The following is a 17,409-nucleotide window of genomic DNA, read 5'->3' as shown; positions in this document are numbered from 1 at the left end:
CGGTTAATTATTTAATCATTAAAATTTATGGTATATTTAATCAATAACATTTAAGTGGTTAAGTGTCTTAAATTCTTAAATTAGAATTCGAATAATAATATACACTCTAAATTTTAATTAGAATAAAATTCGTCTAAATGTATCTTTTTTTTATTAAAGGCTGGTTAACGAGAAAGCGCAAAAAACAGACATTCCAACTATACTGACACCTCTGCAAATCACATCAAACCCGAACCAATTTTATTAACGGAGCAAAGAAAAGTTACAAAGAACCAAATACAAAAGCTCAAAACAAAGCCATGTCAAGAGAAGCGATAAAAACCACACCCCTCAAGATCATGCAAAAAAGTAGAGCAACAAAAATCTGAAATAAAATCCCACCAATGTAAACTATCAACCATACGACCAAAAGAGACAAGAAAATCAACAACCGCGTTTCCTTCACGATAAATGTGAGAAAAGACAAATTGCATTGAATCAAGTTTTGACAGACAATCAATCCAACTTTGTCAAACCACCCAAGGAACAATATACGACTTACTACGCAACAACTGAACCACATAGGTCGAGTCACTCTCTAACCATAGGTGACGCCAACCCTTGTCAAAAGCCGTATGATTGACATGAATGACAGCTTTCAACTCGGCTAAAATTGCAAAAGAAACATCAAACGGAAAAGCAAACGCACCAAGAAACGTACCATTTGAGGATCAGTAAATACCACCACAACGCGGACCATCCAAAACAGAAGCGTCAGTATTAACCTTAATCCAACCGACCAGAGGACGCTGCCAAATCACATGAATAATATGAGGTCTCTTAGGAAATCTTCTATCAATTCGCAATTCTCTAAGAATTTGTAATTCCACATCTAAAGGGTATCTGATTTGTCTCGAACCGGATAATTGAATAAATTATATATAAGTATAAAATTAGTTTAAAGATTGAAATATTATTTTGTTAGTTGGTAATTTTATTTTTTATTTTTATGTAAATAAATAATATAGGTTATATTTTACTGTACAGTTGAAAAATAAAATAAAGTAAAATAAAAGTTATAAAAACAGAAAAGAAAAGAATAAAAGAAATAAAAAAAAATAAACATGTGAGAATAAAGCTGTTATTTTCTAGCAAGTCCGAATAATCATTTTTGACAAATTATTTGAGGTTCAAAACGATCGAATTTTCCAATGCAAGTGATGAATTGTGAAAGTTCAGATCATAAGTTTTCCATGGGTTACTCATGGACATCAAACAGACCTGTAATAGAGAAGTTATGAATTTTTAAAGATTGATACAGAAACACAAATTGGGAAACATATCCAAAATCGTGACTCCTGATTTGTAGGTTGTTCCATCCATGTTCTTCAGGCTCTGTCCACGATTTTTCTTCCCCAAATCTGTAGTGAATTAATAAACATCTTTGTATTTGGTTTTATTTATTTTTAGTAAAAAATTTAAACTGGTTGACCGGTTAAGTGAAACCGAGGACCTAAAAGGATGTTTTTATTTTCACTATGTTTGATCGTTCTATTCTTAGAATTCAGGTTTAATCGCATTTACCGTATTAGTTGTAATTATTTTATTAATTGCTAAAAATATTTATTATTCTTGAAAAGAAATCTCTCTGTGGCACACTCACATCTATATATTTTTTTGTCAGTTGAAAATTAGCATATAGTATAAATATATCACCAATGAAATTTTAGATTAATATTACATAACATTTCTTTTGAAAGGAACTATAGGATTGATTTGTGATTTCATTTAAATATAATAAACAAATCAACTAAAATTATTATCTCTAATTAAAGTATGTGTTCTGAAAGTAACTAAATTATTTTGGCAAAATAATTAAGTGATATATATATATATATATATATATAAAAGTAGTAATATTATTAAAAATATTTTTTCATAGAATATGTAGTCAATTTGGAAGAGGTTATGTCAGTTTAGAGGATCATATATTCAACATTTTGTATCTCTCACAAAAATACGCATGATATTATATATATTAGGTAAAAAGCATAATTAACCCTCAAACCTCTGATCAATTATTTTTTTACGTTGAGCCATTGATCATTGATTTTGTTATGGATCCGACTCTTATTTAATTTTTCCAACGAGTTTGAAAAAAGAGAAGATTTGATTTCGCGATTCTAATGCTGAAAATCGTAAAATGGGAGAGGAGAAGATCGAATTTGGAAGAACCTATTCGAAATTGATTTCTCTAATTTCTTTTTACTTTTTACTCTCTATCTATCATAGTCAATAAAACTCTTATTTTTATTTGTGCACGTCAATAGGCCGAATCACCCTAACAATGCATGTCACCCAAACTCGACAGAAAAGTTAAATAAGGACCGAATAAAAATAAAAATAAGAGTTTTTTATTGACTAGGATAGATAAAGAGTAAAAAGTAATTTTTCTTTTACAGAAATCAAATTCCAGTCTGTTTTTTCAAACTCAATCTTGTCCTCTCCCATTTTGCGATTTTCAGTATTAGAATCACGAAACCGATCTTCTCATTTCCTAAACTCGATGGAAAAGTTAAATAAGGTTGGATCCATAAAAATTGTCAATGGCTCAATCTGAAAAAGTAATTGACTAGAGATTTGATCTTTAAAACCGATAACATTCAGGGTTTAATTATGCTTTCTAACTATATATTATATAGAGTAGTGTTCGCATTGACCATGATCACCAAATGAATTTGGTCATTCATTGTTAGATTATACTGATTAAAATTCTTAAATGGAGATACTTTGAATCTTGAAGCTTAGATTTAATCAACTTAGATCTACGATAAATGACCAAATTCATTTAGAGCCCGTTTGTTTTACCTACTGTTTGCTGTTTGCTGGTTTCCGTTGGAAAAAAGCTGCTTTTCCAAAAAGGAGAGATTCTCTGCTTTTATAAAAGGCTGCTTTTCAGGTGTAAAAGGCAAACAAGAGATCACTAACCAAACATTTAATGCTACTTTTCAACTGTAAGAGGCAAACAGAAGAAACTTAACCAAACACCTAAAACTCTGCCTTTTAAAATGAAAAGGCAAACAGGAGGTGAAAAGTAGGTAAACAAACACCCCTTTAATCATCGAGATTTTATATATATATATATAGTGTTTAAGAAAAAAGGAAATGATCCTGGAACTGTGGAAAAAGTAATTTCTTTTACACGTAAAGAAGACAATTATTGAGATGTTGAAAGGAAAAAAAGAAAAAGCATAATAGAAAAGATGGGTGTGGGTGTAGGTGAGTGGACAACAATTGTATTGACTTGGATTTTACCCTAAATAGGAATTTCTGTTTTCTTAGTGGAGAACCTACTTCTTTTCCATCAATCCCCCCCTCATTAAAAATTAAACTCCTCATATGCTATACCACCACATCACCATTACTTTTTGGCAAAACAACAAAAGAAAAACTTAATACACCACTTGTCCTTTTAAAGTTTCAAAAGTTTTCAAAAATCTATGTTTTTATCTAATTGTATTTAATATTTCCTAAGTTTTTTTTTTTTTTTTAGGAAAGGGAAAGAAAAAACAACAAAAACCACCACCTAATCCGAGATTAATCTAGGGAAGCTAACCCCCTCCCGATCATCAGACAGAATCGAACAAAGAAAGTTCGGAGGAGAAGAGAAGGTTGAAATTTCCGGCATCCTTTCATGGCCCTCCGCAGCAAGGCGATCTGCCACCCTATTCTGCTCCCTGTACACATGACAAAAATGAGATGGTATCAAATGAAGAACACAATCTTCTGATCTCTTTAACAAGGTTTTGGCTACTCAAGCACATAGCCTTGTTGTCGCAATCATATTAACTGCTTCAAGGTTGTCAGAATTCACGAGCAGCCTTTTCAGCCCCAGGTCAATGGCCTAAGTCCAGAGAAGACACCCCAGAGCTCAGCAGAAAAGGAAGAGCCCATCCCCAGATTCTAAGTAAAGCCAGACACCCAATTGCCCCCAGCATCTCTTAGAACCCCTCCAGTCGCAATTCTACCGTCCACAAGACACGAACCATCGGTATTTAATTTCACAATCCCTTCCCCCGGTCTACTCCAACCCAACCTAAGTTAATTTGAGTAAATTTCATGATTTTACTTTTATTATATATTTTATAATATTTTTTGTATAATTTAGTTAATTTTTAGTATTTTTTATTTTAGAGTTTAGTTGTAAATTTTATTTTGCTATTGTAGCATTACATTTTGGTTTCAATATTAAGTTTTAGTTCAATTTTATTTTGAATTTTAAATAAGATATTATTAGTTAGAGTTTAAGTTAGATTTTATTTTATTAGTAGATCTTATTTTTATTTTTTACTTTAATTTTATCCTTAATTATTTATTCAAATAAAAGATAACTGATTTTGGTATTTATTATTTGAATTTCAATTACAAAGAGAGCTTAACGATGGAATTAAGGATCAATCAAAGATTGTCTGAATCAAGGAGGATTCGTGTTCAACAGCTCAGCACGTCGTATCAGTTGCTTAACATGACATGCTGATTTATTCAGAGTCTAATCCTCAGCCAACATGACTTGTGAAAGACAACATGCCTGCCAACTTCTTGACACGTCGTGTCGAATACAGATCTAACTGCCCTTATTTCCTAGCTTTTTAGGTAGCACGTTGTGTCAGACTTTTCTATCACATTTTCAGTTTTAGTTTATCTTATATTTTATTTACGCTGCCACCATGTAGACTTATATTTTCTATTTAAGTCCGTTTAGAATTCATTTCTAAGTATTCAGATTTTAGTGTTTACTTTCTCCATCTCATCATGCCTTCAATTGCACACACTTCCTCCATCAATTCGCAAGCTATTTGATTTTATTTTTCTATGCCTCTTCTTCCCATTTGAAAGTGCTTTTAATCAAGTTTCTAATGAAACTCTATTATGAGCTAGAGATACTTTAAGAACATAATTTCTTTTCCTTCAATGTCATGCTAACCTAGTTGTGATCTTTAGTGATGTGTTGGGTGCTTGAATAACATTACCAATAAATCCATATTTTAGTGTCAATTATATTACTGGTTATGTTGGCTTTGCATTCTAGTTTGAATTTCTTTAGTAACTTTATTTGTATCTAAGTTCGTATGGGAGTTGTCTTGCCGTAACTGAAATTTCGACAATCATAGGAATTGACACACCACAGAATATACAAGCCCTAGTTTGTACTATAGGATTCAATCTTCGGAAATGGTCAATGATCGATTAGCTCCAAAAAAGTATTAGTGAACTCAACCTTGAAAATTTAGAATCGCTTGCATGCTTTACTGATATTTTAGAAATACTATTACTAATCTTACCATTATCGAAGTTATTCATGCATGGTCACACATATATGGGCATATGAGTAGATTTACTTAGAACAAAATCTTCACTTTTTGAGTCATCTAAGCATCATAGATAACATTTTAGTTACTACTTGTTATAATATAACTCACGTGGATTAGATATCTAGTCATAACCGAAATTTTATTACTTCATAATGACATGATACACTTGTTACTCAGTAAGGTAGCCTTTTGAGTCATTAGCTCGAGGCTAAGCCATTAGTAATACATACCTTTTTGGTAATGTAATATATATTTCTTCATCTAGATCCCCATGCAAAACAACATTATTAATATATATCATTCCAATTTCCAATTATTAATGGCATCTAAAGCAAGTAGAAATCTAACTATGGTTAATTTTGCAACAAAGGAGAAAGTTTTTGTAAAATCAACTTCATGTTGTTGTGTATAACCTTTAGCAACTAACCTAACTTTAAATCTTTCTACTGACTCATCACTTTTTCTTTTTATTTCGTAAACCCATATGCATCATATATGTTGCTTAGCTGATGGTAGAGAACTAATATCCCAAGGTTTATTATCATTCAATGTCTTAATTTCATTGTCCATGGCTTCTTGCCAAGTTGGATCCTTTGCTCCTATAAAATTATTCTTTAGTTATGTAAGTGTAGTCAAAGTAATAGAAATCTTGTGATTGTGATTGTTTCTGTGAATGTGAATGTGAAGATGTTATAATGTTATATTGTAAAGGAAAAAAAAGTACTAAAACCTTGTCACGCATCTTCTGCTTTCAGTTGCTTGATTGTTAATTACATCTTCTGCTTTCAGTTGTTTGACTGTTTATTACATCTTCTACTTCCATTTTATGGGTAACGGTAACATGTTTTCCATTGTTTCACTGTCGGTTACGTTTTCTATTTTCATTTTGTAGGTAATGTAATTGGTTTATGTTTTTTAGGGAGATTTATTGTTGTCAGACATGTTTGAATGATAAATAGCAATAGCTTACTTGGTTTTGCTGTTTTATGGGTAATCAAGGAAATGAGGATTGATAAATCTTTATGTTCAATATTTTATCAAATCTTTCTAATCGCAATCTGGGTAAGTTTCAGTATTCAATATAATGTTATGAATTGCTTAAGCTGGAACTATCGTGGCCTCAGCAATCCTCGGGCAGTTCGATCTTTAGGTGAGGTTTTGAAAGCTCACAAGCCGAACTTGGTCTTCTTAATCAAACTTTAATGGATAAAAATCTTATTGAAAGTTTACGAAGAACATTTAGTTTCGATGGTTATTTTCTATTGATGTGTGGGGTCATAGTGGAGGACTTACAGTTTTATGGAAGGATGAGGGTAAGGTATCTGTGAGAAACTTTTCGACTCATCATATTGAGCTTTCTGTTGGTGATATGGTTAAGGGTGACTGGAGACTTATAAGATTATATAGGTTTGTAGACAAAACTAGGCAATGAGTGATGGGCTCTTTTACGTAAAATTGTGGAAAGTTTTGCGCTTCGTAGCTATTTCATCTAGGGGTTTTATTGTATTCTCAAACATGAAGAGAAGTGGGGCGGTTGAATGGTTCTCGCCTCGGGAAGTCGATATTATTTCTAACATGGTGGTTCTGCGGCAGCTAGATATGATAAGCACATTTGGCATTTTTCCAGAGAGGGGTTGTACTTGTCTAAATCCGATTATCATTTGCTTGATGATACACGCATGGGGAAACTGAATAGTGCGAGCTGGAGTCGATTATGGAGCCTTCATATTCGGATAAAATCAAATTGTTTACGTGGAAATCATGTGATAAACTATTGCCTCTTAGAATGGAAGGTTATTATTTCGAGTAATTGCTTATTTGCTCATAGGATATTGAACATGGTTGGAATTTATTCTCGGGTTGTGATTATGCCAAGGCATGTTAGGAAGTGGCTGGTTTGAAAGCTCCTGGATCCAAATGGGATTGGGTGGAGGACTAGGTCTTCCATACGCTGTCAACAGTGGGTAAAGAGGAAGTGAGCAGGTCCGCCATTATTTGTGGGAAATTTGGCAGCAACATAATGCCAAGTTGTGGAAGAGAAAGTGTCGGTCTCCCATGGCTGTTGTTTCAAGTTCATGTCATTTTTTTTATCAGAATGGAAAGTGGCGCGGAAGGAGGGGGTTCGTCGAGTTCGGAAGGTTCGGTGTAAACTAGGATAAACGGTAGTCCATTGGCAGAAGACAAATGCTGGTTATGTTAAATGTTACGTTGATGCAACCATGTTTCAATCAAAGAATAACTTCGGTATGGGAGCAGTTTTTCATGGTTATACCGAGAATTTTATTATGTATTGCGGCAGGTAGTATTCAAGTTTCGCTAGTTGAGGCGTTGGTTCTCCATAACGGGATACTCCAGCTAGTTTCACTCCAGTTTCAGAATGTCAGTTTGAAACGCCGCATTTCAACAAAGGTCTATGATATTATTGAGTTCAGGGTTGTTATAGAAGAAATTCGAGATTTGTTACTTATCCGTCCAAATTGTTGTACCCCCTATGTTAGTGAACAGTGTGGCCACAAAAGAAGCGCGAGCCTCCTCGATAGAAGAACTTTTTTTGTAGATGATGCTCTTTCTATTGACAATAAAGTAGTTTGTGGAGGATCACCTATAATATCTTGAATCAAAGATCATTGAACCACATCAGGACAATTACCTTGTTGAACATGTGCAAAAATTGTTTCATAAAAAGTAACAGTCCTGGAAACAGAAATCTGGCCAATACTATAAAAATAAAACTAAAAAAAAAAAAAAAATTAAAGACGTTATATTCAAACGTGAGGAAGAAAGATTTGCAGGCTAAAATATAATTATAAGGGATGAATATGATTAGAGATTAAATAAATCTAAGAATAAAGTAAAGGGGAAAAGATAAAAATAAATCTTAGGGTTTGACCGAGTTGCAAAAACAAGTTTCGTGGTTTAAAAGTTCGCAAACAGGAGTTCTGTGCTTTATATAGTTTACAAACTCAGACATTCTATCGAAAACTATTGCCGTGACTATTTACCCTGAAACTGAGAGATTTCGAGCAATTAAAAAGACGGATTTTGTAAATTACTCTAAATATAAGATCTAACCTTGCAATAAAACTAAACCACAAGTATTGTTTGATTGAAAATTTAACTCATATATCATTTAACTGCAAATTTCACAAAGCACAGAATCCTTATTTATAAATTTTTAAACCACGTGAACTGTCTTTACACATCGACCAAATCACAAGATTTATTTTTATATTTTTCCTAAAGTAAAATATCAAAAATTTCCATATTCTTTGCATTTTATTTGATTTTTCTTTATACAAATAAGATTGGAATTGAAATGAAATGTAACAAATTCAAGTTAAATCTAATTGAAGTGCATTATTCTCATGAGAAAGATTGCATTTTAAGCAATTTGTAACCCCATTAACGGCCCATATAAGTTTACTATAAATTTCCATATGTTCTTATTTATAAGGATCAATGGGCCCTATGTGATAGCTAATACCCCATAAATAGTTCTAACTGTATACGAACAATAATCAATTTTAGCTCGAATGGTTTGTAGAGGCTAAAACTCCAATCTTCGAACTCAAAATTTGATGCCGTGCACTATCGCAGCTCTTATCCTGTATAATGATCTGTTTTTCTGGCTTTGCATTATCCGGATCCAAAAAAAGAGTCAAGATATGATATATTGGTCATATCATTGTAGCAATTAAAATCCTTTTTGCACAAACAAAAGAAAACCAATCTGATTATGCGCCGCTCGCGCGGGTGCTTCCCTCTAAGGCGGAACGCTCCCCTACCGATGCATTTTTACATCACACGCGCGCCAATGCTTTTTTTTTTCAAAGAAGTCCATCATGTAATCAAAAGACTTATTGATAAGTCGATGTCTTACTCCATGACTTTTAGGGAACAATAGCCTGACACAAAAGATTCGGGGCAATTTAGGTATCCTTTTAGACGTCGAGCAATGCCGCGTGGAGGTAGAAGGCCTACGGGTCGTGAACTTCTTTTCTCGGAGAAGAAGCAATGACGGTATCTGGGGAATAAGCATCGGCTAACTCTGTGCCAGCAGCCGCGGTAATACAGAGGATGCAAGCGTTATCCGGAATGATTGGGCGTAAAGCGTCTGTAGGTGGCTTTTTAAGTCCGCCGTCACCCCTCCCCTGAACTCTTTCGGGTTTCGAAAGATATTCAAATTGAATAGAAGTCTAAGGTCCGAAAAAGGTTTCAATCGATTTATAGGATTATAACAAGAAAATTCCTATCAATAATTCAATAATAAAGAAAACAACAATTAAGGCTACATTACATAGAAATATATTACATACAAATAAAAATACTAAATCAAAGAAAAAAATGGGTAAAAATAGACGATTCAAGAGGTCCATAACAATGAACACTAAAAAAGGTGCTGCGCCCCTATCGTACGAGCTACCCCCCCTTAGCCTTCGGACGGAGGAGGCTAGGTTAGCCGAAAGATGGTTATCGGTTCAAGGACGCACGGTGTCCCTGCTTTTTCAGGGTAAGAAGGGGTAGAGAAAATGCCTCGAGCCAATGTTCGAGTACCAGGCGCTGTCCAATGGAATTCATAGGTATAGGAAGAAGCCCTGTCAAATAGAGATTTTTTCTTTCGACCACCTCCGTGGACGAACCTTGCGGAGGAACCCTTAGGTTTTCGGGGCATTGGATTCTCACCAATGTCAACAAAACTACTTGTTACAAATAACATCTTGTTGTTGCATCGAAACATATAAATGTTGACTAATCTGACTAACATTGAACTTGGTAAAATGAAATGGTTGAATAATTGAAAAATGAGATTATTCAGGAATACAAATTGAATGCTAAGATTACGCATTGAATTTCTGGTAGTAGATCCAGGTCTACAGGGTTCATAACCACTCCTCTTACTACAGGACGCTTACCTAGCCAACATTTAGACCCGGCTCTACCCAAACTTTTCTGGTTCACCCCAGTATTCCCTACTTGTCCGACTGTTGCTGAGCAGTTTTTGGATATTAAACGAACCTCCCCAGAAGGTAATTTTAATGTGGCCGATTTACCCTCTTTTGCAATCAGTTTCGCTGAGTCTCTTCCTTTTTGCGTATGGCATCACCACTCCCTTTGGCAGCATCCACTAATTCGGAACTTAATTTGAAAGCCATATTTCGACCCGGACGTTTTCGGGATGCTAAGGTGTTGGGTTAAGTCCCGCAACGAGCGCAACCCTCGTGTTTAGTTGCCACTGTTGAGTAATGGCGGGTGAATTAGTAGAATTTGAAGAGGGTACAGTAGGCATTGCTCTGAATTTGGAATCAAATAATGTCGGTGTGGTATTAATGGGTGATGGTTTAATAATACAAGAGGGAAGCTCCGTAAAGGCAACAGGAAGAATTGCTCAGATACCTGTGAGTGAAGCTTATTTGGGTCGTGTTATAAATGCCCTGGCTAAACCTATTGACGGTCGAGGGGAAATTTCAGCTTCTGAATCTCGGTTAATTGAATCTCCTGATAAATAAAACATCCGTACTTTTTTTGATCCCTCAGAGATTTCATAAAATGGGCTTTCTAAAGACAATGCACGTAAAATACCAAAAGGAGTTATTCATGTTCAAGCAAGTTTCAACAATACTATTGTGACCGTTACAGATATACGGGGACGAGTAATTTCTTGGTCCTCCGAAGCCTACTAACTACATAAGGAGAAGAAAGGAAAGGAGAGAGCCCACATTTTGGTATATAAGTTTAATTCATTGTTTGAGTATATATATATATATATAAATGTCATATATTAAAAAATGATACCAGATAAATCAAAGAAGAAGGAGATGAGGGAAAAAGAATAAGAAACACAAGATTTTGAGAGAAAGAGATTCTGCAAATTCATTCATGGTATCAATTACAAAGTTGCAGCTCTTAATAGACCGTTGCACCTGCAACAACGAGCAACAGGTCTCCAGAGAACGCAACACGTGTAAACCCATCTAACAAACTCTACTTACCGTTACAAAGAAAAACGCAGTCGTTTTGGTAAAACGATTTAAACTTAAATAAAACAGCAATTAAATCACATATCAATCCATTCCCCTTAAAGAAACTTGTCCACAAGGTTAAAATCGGGAAACCTCTTCTGTATTTCATCTGCAAATTCCCAAGTAGTTTCTTCATCTTGAGTTCCACCCCATTGGATTAAGACTTGTGTAGATGCTTGATTCCCCCGTTTTACCATTTTCCTATCCAACACAGCAATGGGAATGGGGCTTTGTTCTTGCATCAAACCTGGTAATTCAGTAAACTTGCCAACTCTGCTTGACACCTTCTTCTTCAATTGAGAGACATGAAAGACTGGATGAATTGTTGAACTAGGAGGAAGAAGTAACTTGTAAGCAACAACTCCAATTCTGTCCAAGATCTTGTAAGGGCCATAATACAGGGGAGACAATTTTTGGTTTCCTCTGCTCACCACTGACTGACTGCTGCCTGTAAGGTTGCAGCTTGACAAACACCATGTCACCAATGTTGAACTGCCTTTCTGACCTGTGAGCTTCAGCTTGCTGTTTCATGCGATGTTGTGCTCTATTCAGTTGAAATTTCATGACCTGTCACTACAACAAATCATCACTTGCGCCACGGTTAAAATTGTGGCACAAGTATAACATTTTCATGACTATACTATTTAGCCACGAAAAATCAAGGTAGATAGTCCCGTGGCACAAGTGAGTGTGGCTAGGCAATTGCCACGGAAAAATAATGGTTGTGGCATAAATTGGGTTTTATGCCACGGAAAAATCCATGGTTAATCATATTCTTTTGCCACAAGTAAAATCGTGGCAAGTGTAAAACACCCATGACAAAACATAGCGACCCGTGGCAATCAAACTCACTTAGCCACGAGTGTAACCGTGGCGAAAATAGAACATTTGTGCTATAATCTTGCTTAGCCACGAGGATAATCGTGGCAAGCTTGATCAAATTTTGATAATTTGTTTTTAATTTCTTTTATTATTATTATTATTATTATTATTATTAATTAATTAAATGAAACTTTTGGATTGAAGGGAGCTACATTAAAATCAACAAGAATAAAAGACTAATTAAAATAATCACAATTCAAAATTTTAACAATTCTTAATAAAATTATTATCTTATTAAATAAACATCAATAGCATATGCGACGAAGTGTAATTACATATCATATAAAAGCTAGGAACTAGAAACTTGTGTAAGTTTCCATAGCATTTAAGATTCGAAAAGTAATACTTTATTTCGTTGCAACTGGAAGGAAGAAATCAAGGAGGAAAAATTACCAATAACCATTGACGCCAACTATAGCCACTGAGTCAAGGAGGATCCTGAAGAAGAACATCCTTCAAAGAGTATCTAGCAGATTCCAAACAGGAAATGACTTTTTGGAGAAGAACATGCAAATCATTAGAAATCTCAATATGCTATCCAACTCTGCTATAATTTTAGGACCAATTAACTGTACAGAATCACAACCAGCATATATACTAGCAATTGGCAAATTACCATGTAAGAGACAAAGACAAGTAATTTCTTTTAATAAGAATAGCTCAAGACAGAGATCAGGAAAGCATCATAAATCAAATAAGCCTTAGGAGAAGACGAATGAAATATATATATGCAAATGATGGCTTTAGATTTATCATTATTGTAAAAAGCTACATACAACGCATTTAGATAGAAAATATGTAATTGGTTAAAGAAAAAATCAAAACCATTTCAATGGATTGTATGAGCTTTGTAAGAGATAATATAGTATCCATACTCAAGATTCCATAAATATGCAGCAAAAAGCAAAAAAGGAAATAGAAAAGTGAATAAAAAAAATAGTAAGAGCACCATTCATATGGAGCAAAACTCTAAAAGTACAATTATGTTTGAGCAGGCCTAATTTTGAATTCTAAAGCTCTATGCTTAACCTATTCTTTCTAACGCAATTGCTAGATACCTGATCATTTGACCAAGAATTGCAGTTCAATTCATTATGGCCTTTAGAAAGTGAGCAATACCAGATTGAATTCTTATATCCAATCATACATTATGCCCATTTCACCAATTATATAGATAGATGTGCTTAAATTTCATACTCTTCTCCTTCTCACAAACACATTATTCTCCTAATTAATAATATCCAAATTTAATAACTTAAAATAAAATATTTGTCTCATATCAGTTCAAATATCTATCCAGACATAAGTAGGACAGCTTTCGGGCTCGTTTTCATGTTCATAGAAATAACATGATCTTCATATTATGATTGTTCTCCTTAAGTATTATGATTTAACCAAATTAAAAAAACTTGCTCTTCAATGAGATCTTGACTAACTATATTATACCTATTAGAGCAACATAAATATCAAACTCCCTACAGAGTTGCACTAATAAAATATTGAAAATTCAATAAGATTTGTTTTATTTTACAGAAGCAAATTAATCAACTTTGTAACTGATATGAACTTACCAAACTGGATTAACATTCTTGGAACCGAAGGCCATGTATACCATCAAACTTGGCAGCTAGAAAGGTAAGGCCTGGCTCTTTTGTTGCCTCAATAAAACTCTAAATACCAAAAGAATTTTTTAACCACAATGCTCAATTAAAACAAGGGATAAGGTACCAAAATAGGTCTGTAGTTTTTGGGAAGTATCAATTTAGGCTCCACGTACAAAATAATATCAATATAGGCTTAACATTTAAAAAAAATATCAATTTAGGCCTCGAGAACGGATTGAACATGTCATTCCTATTACTCTATTAAGTTTTGATTTCTCACTCCACATATAATTGACAGAACTTAATGGAGTAATATCAATGTCGTCTCTCGTTCCATTATCGAGGTCTAAAAATTGGTACGTTTTTTAACTTTAAGCCTATATTGGTGCTATTTTGTATGTGGAGCCTAAATTAATACTTCTCTAAAAACATAGGCATATTTTTGTACCTTATCCCTTGAAACAACTGAAATAGGTCCTTAGCCAACAAAAATTACCTCATTCTTGACACCAATTTTTATATCATCCTTGCCAAAGATCCATAAATTGAACCAATTCCATGTGTTTTTTCAGAGGAGGTACCTGCACCAATGATGATTAACAACCAAATCTTAGGAAAACTTCTACTCAGTGGCAGACGAATAATTTTGATTCATTAAAACAACCAATTATCAACCTAATGTTCTAATTACTATGATTTTGATTCATTAAAACAACCAATTATCTCTTCTTTTCTTTAAAATCTCTAAAATTTCACAATTTCACCAAATATATCCACTAAGATACTACTATGCTCCATTTTCACATATTTAAATATATGTTCAAAGAATATAGCAGTATCACTTTTGTTCCTTCAAAATTAAATAACTAAATTGAAAACCATGCAGGAAAAAACTTGTCAATAATGGACTGATATTTTGTCAATTTTCTTTGAGCTGTACAGCCGATGAAGCATAACTACTGCTTTCACTGGAAGAATAGAACCCAAGGTTGCACCTGTACACAAAAGAAACATAATTAATTCTCTTTACTTCCTTTGCTTGACCATATATTAAAACAATGGAGATAATTTCATGAACAAAATATAGATCAGTGCACTAACATGTTGCTATTAGTTTGGTTGATGCCATTGCAAAATATGAATTTGTTTAGTTAATTTTTTAGTCAAGATCAAAGACACAATTGTATTATCTTCCATAGTTATTAAAGGTGCGCCTAAGGCGCGCCTTTGACACATGGTGTAGCAGGCGCAAGCCTTAGCACCATGACACCCCCGCCATTTTGCGCCAAGGGGCAGTTGCCAAAGGCTCGCCTTGGTGACATAGGGGCAGTTTTATAGGGTTTTTTTAAAGTTACTTATTTGGAACAAGTGTCTTGAAGGGTCCCAAATGAGAAAAAAAATATTAAAAAGGAAGAGAAAGATTATACTTTGAATTACTTAGAAGAGGAAGCGACATAGTCTTATTATTTATCTCTTAGAGAAAAATTGTACCTCTTTATGACATATATGATGTATTTCTCATCCATAGATGCAGAAACAGAGATAACTTTTTCTCTGGGTACCTTGAACGCATTTGCATCAAATTCTTCCCATTTTGCAATTGCAAGAACATCAAGACCTATAGAACTTTTACCATTAATTAAAGAGACACATACTAATCTGTAGATTATCCATAACATTCAGTGGAGGGTAAAAAAAGGAAAAAGAGTCATTTTATTACTTCTTCAAGAATAGAATCAATTTAAAAATGGAAATAAACTCAAGTCTCCATTTTAATAATCAAAATGTATAAAAACTTCCTAGCAGCAACAAACAAGGAGGAATATGGAATTTCAAAAATTCCATTTGCTTTCCTTCCAACACAAACCATAATAAACAAAATAAATAATAAAAACGAAGTAAAAATAATAAATAAATGCAAAATTACATACCCAAAAGCGATTTCCTTAGAGGCGTCCTGTATTCGACTCTCTCCTTTCCAGAAAAGGATAGTCCTCCATTGGTGTCTTCAGAATCCATCATTTATGGATATTTTTAACTCTTTATCCTATGTATAACAAAAATGATAGGTAATTAAGTGAGTTGACAGAAGCCAAAGAAACACAATATCAAGCAGAACAGAAGAATTATGTCCTATACAAGGATTTGGAGATTCTCCGGACACAAATTCACAAACTCTATCAATTGGGACAGTGCTGCCATTCCATAATGTCTTGAAATTCAGGACAACTTGAACATAATAGAACCATGCTCAAATTTAAAAAGTGTTCAAAAACTAATACATACTACTAAAACATGGCACAGATAAAAAATTACCTCTGTTGCAAAATCTCAGTGGCAAATCTCAGTGGCAGGGCAAAACTAAATGATGCATTTCTAAACATATTTAGAATTTAAAAGCAAGCTTAAAGAACGTTTAAGAGTAGTTTATTGTTTCAAATTATAAGGCTTTCTCTCTTAGAGAAAAAATTAATTCACTTAAAGCACCATTTTTTAACTTCATGCACTGATGTTACGGGAATGCAAATCTGATAGAACCAGATGGAAGAACAGAACACACCTGTGTTTAGCATGGAAAAAACATTTCGTTTTAGATCTTTTGTTATTACTTAGTAACCTGAAAACTACCAAAATTAGCAATAATGCTAGTTTCAAAATAGCAGGAACTTCGCCAATAAAACATAAATAATAAAAATGAAAAGACAGAGGTATGATAAATTAAAACTGCAATATAAACAAACCAACTTAACACAACTAAATTATCCAGATAATTTGATTAGGGTTTGAAGATGACAAACCTCAAATTGAGAATTAGGGGTAGAGATTCTTATTGCTTTAACTCAACTCCATTAGTAATCCTCCTGAACATCAGAGTCTAACAAACTCTAACAAATTCAATGTGAACAAATTGAATACAGAGATCTTCTGAACATAACTCCTTCAGGATCGAGCAAAACAAAATAGTGCGCAATCACCGCAAATAAGAAGACAGAAAGAAAAAGAGATACGATGTTGTGTGATTTTGTGTGTGGTGGTTTGTGGTGGCCGAAAATTGATGGGGAGCGATGCTGAAGAGAGAACAAAGAAAGAATAACCTAGGAAGTTCAAGGGATCTGGCATGGAGAAGTTTAACAAAAAGTAAATGGAAAAAGAAACCTAAATTAGAATTTGTTCCCGCAACATCGAATCTTTTTTAGGGTAAATTCCAAAAAAAAAACTCCAGTGTTTGATGTTATTCCAAAAAAACCCTTGTGGTTTGTTATTACAAAAAAAAAGACTGTGGTTTGCGCCGTTACCCCGAAAAACGGAAATGGGCTTAACACCGTTAATTTGCTGACGTGACACAGGGATAAAACAGGAAATTCGATTTTTTTTATTTTTTTTATTTTTTTCCCTCTTCTCTCTCCTCCTTCATCTTCTTCCTTCTCCCTTCTTCTTCTTCCTTCTCTCCTCCTTCTTTTTCTTCCTTCTCCCTTCTTTTTCTTCCTTTTTCTTCTTCTTCCTCCTCCTTCTTCTTTTCTATTCTTATTTTTAAAAAAAATCCACCACTCG

The 17,409-nt window shown here is 33.9% G+C and overlaps 1 protein-coding gene across 9 annotated transcripts; it reads right to left on the bottom strand.

Moving 5' to 3' along the window:
- Positions 1 to 11,196: 11,196 nt before the first annotated feature.
- On the bottom strand, positions 11,197 to 17,019 carry LOC136225648 (pre-mRNA-splicing factor ATP-dependent RNA helicase DEAH7-like). Of its 9 annotated transcripts, XM_066013749.1 has the most exons (9): positions 16,656 to 17,019; positions 16,418 to 16,481; positions 15,789 to 15,904; positions 15,349 to 15,475; positions 14,798 to 14,852; positions 14,354 to 14,438; positions 13,825 to 13,923; positions 12,647 to 12,744; positions 11,197 to 11,938 (listed from the first exon to the last, which is right to left on the bottom strand). In XM_066013749.1, exons 3-6 carry the CDS (start codon positions 15,877 to 15,879, stop codon positions 14,379 to 14,381), a joined length of 333 nt encoding a protein of 110 aa, XP_065869821.1. In that variant the 5' UTR covers positions 15,880 to 15,904; positions 16,418 to 16,481; positions 16,656 to 17,019; the 3' UTR covers positions 11,197 to 11,938; positions 12,647 to 12,744; positions 13,825 to 13,923; positions 14,354 to 14,378. The 9 variants fall into 9 exon arrangements, 5 of the variants coding, with proteins under 5 accessions (XP_065869821.1, XP_065869822.1, XP_065869819.1 ...); XR_010687207.1 differs by having other exon boundaries at positions 14,354 to 14,852; positions 16,418 to 16,474; XM_066013750.1 differs by lacking the exon at positions 16,418 to 16,481 and having other exon boundaries at positions 11,197 to 11,944.
- Positions 17,020 to 17,409: the final 390 nt, after the last annotated feature.

Source organism: Euphorbia lathyris, chromosome 4 (genome assembly GCF_963576675.1).
Source record: "Euphorbia lathyris chromosome 4, ddEupLath1.1, whole genome shotgun sequence".
NCBI classification, from domain to species: Eukaryota; Viridiplantae; Streptophyta; class Magnoliopsida; order Malpighiales; family Euphorbiaceae; genus Euphorbia; species Euphorbia lathyris.
The sequence above is the reverse complement of the archived record's forward strand: the minus strand, read 5'-3'. Positions and strand labels throughout refer to the sequence as shown.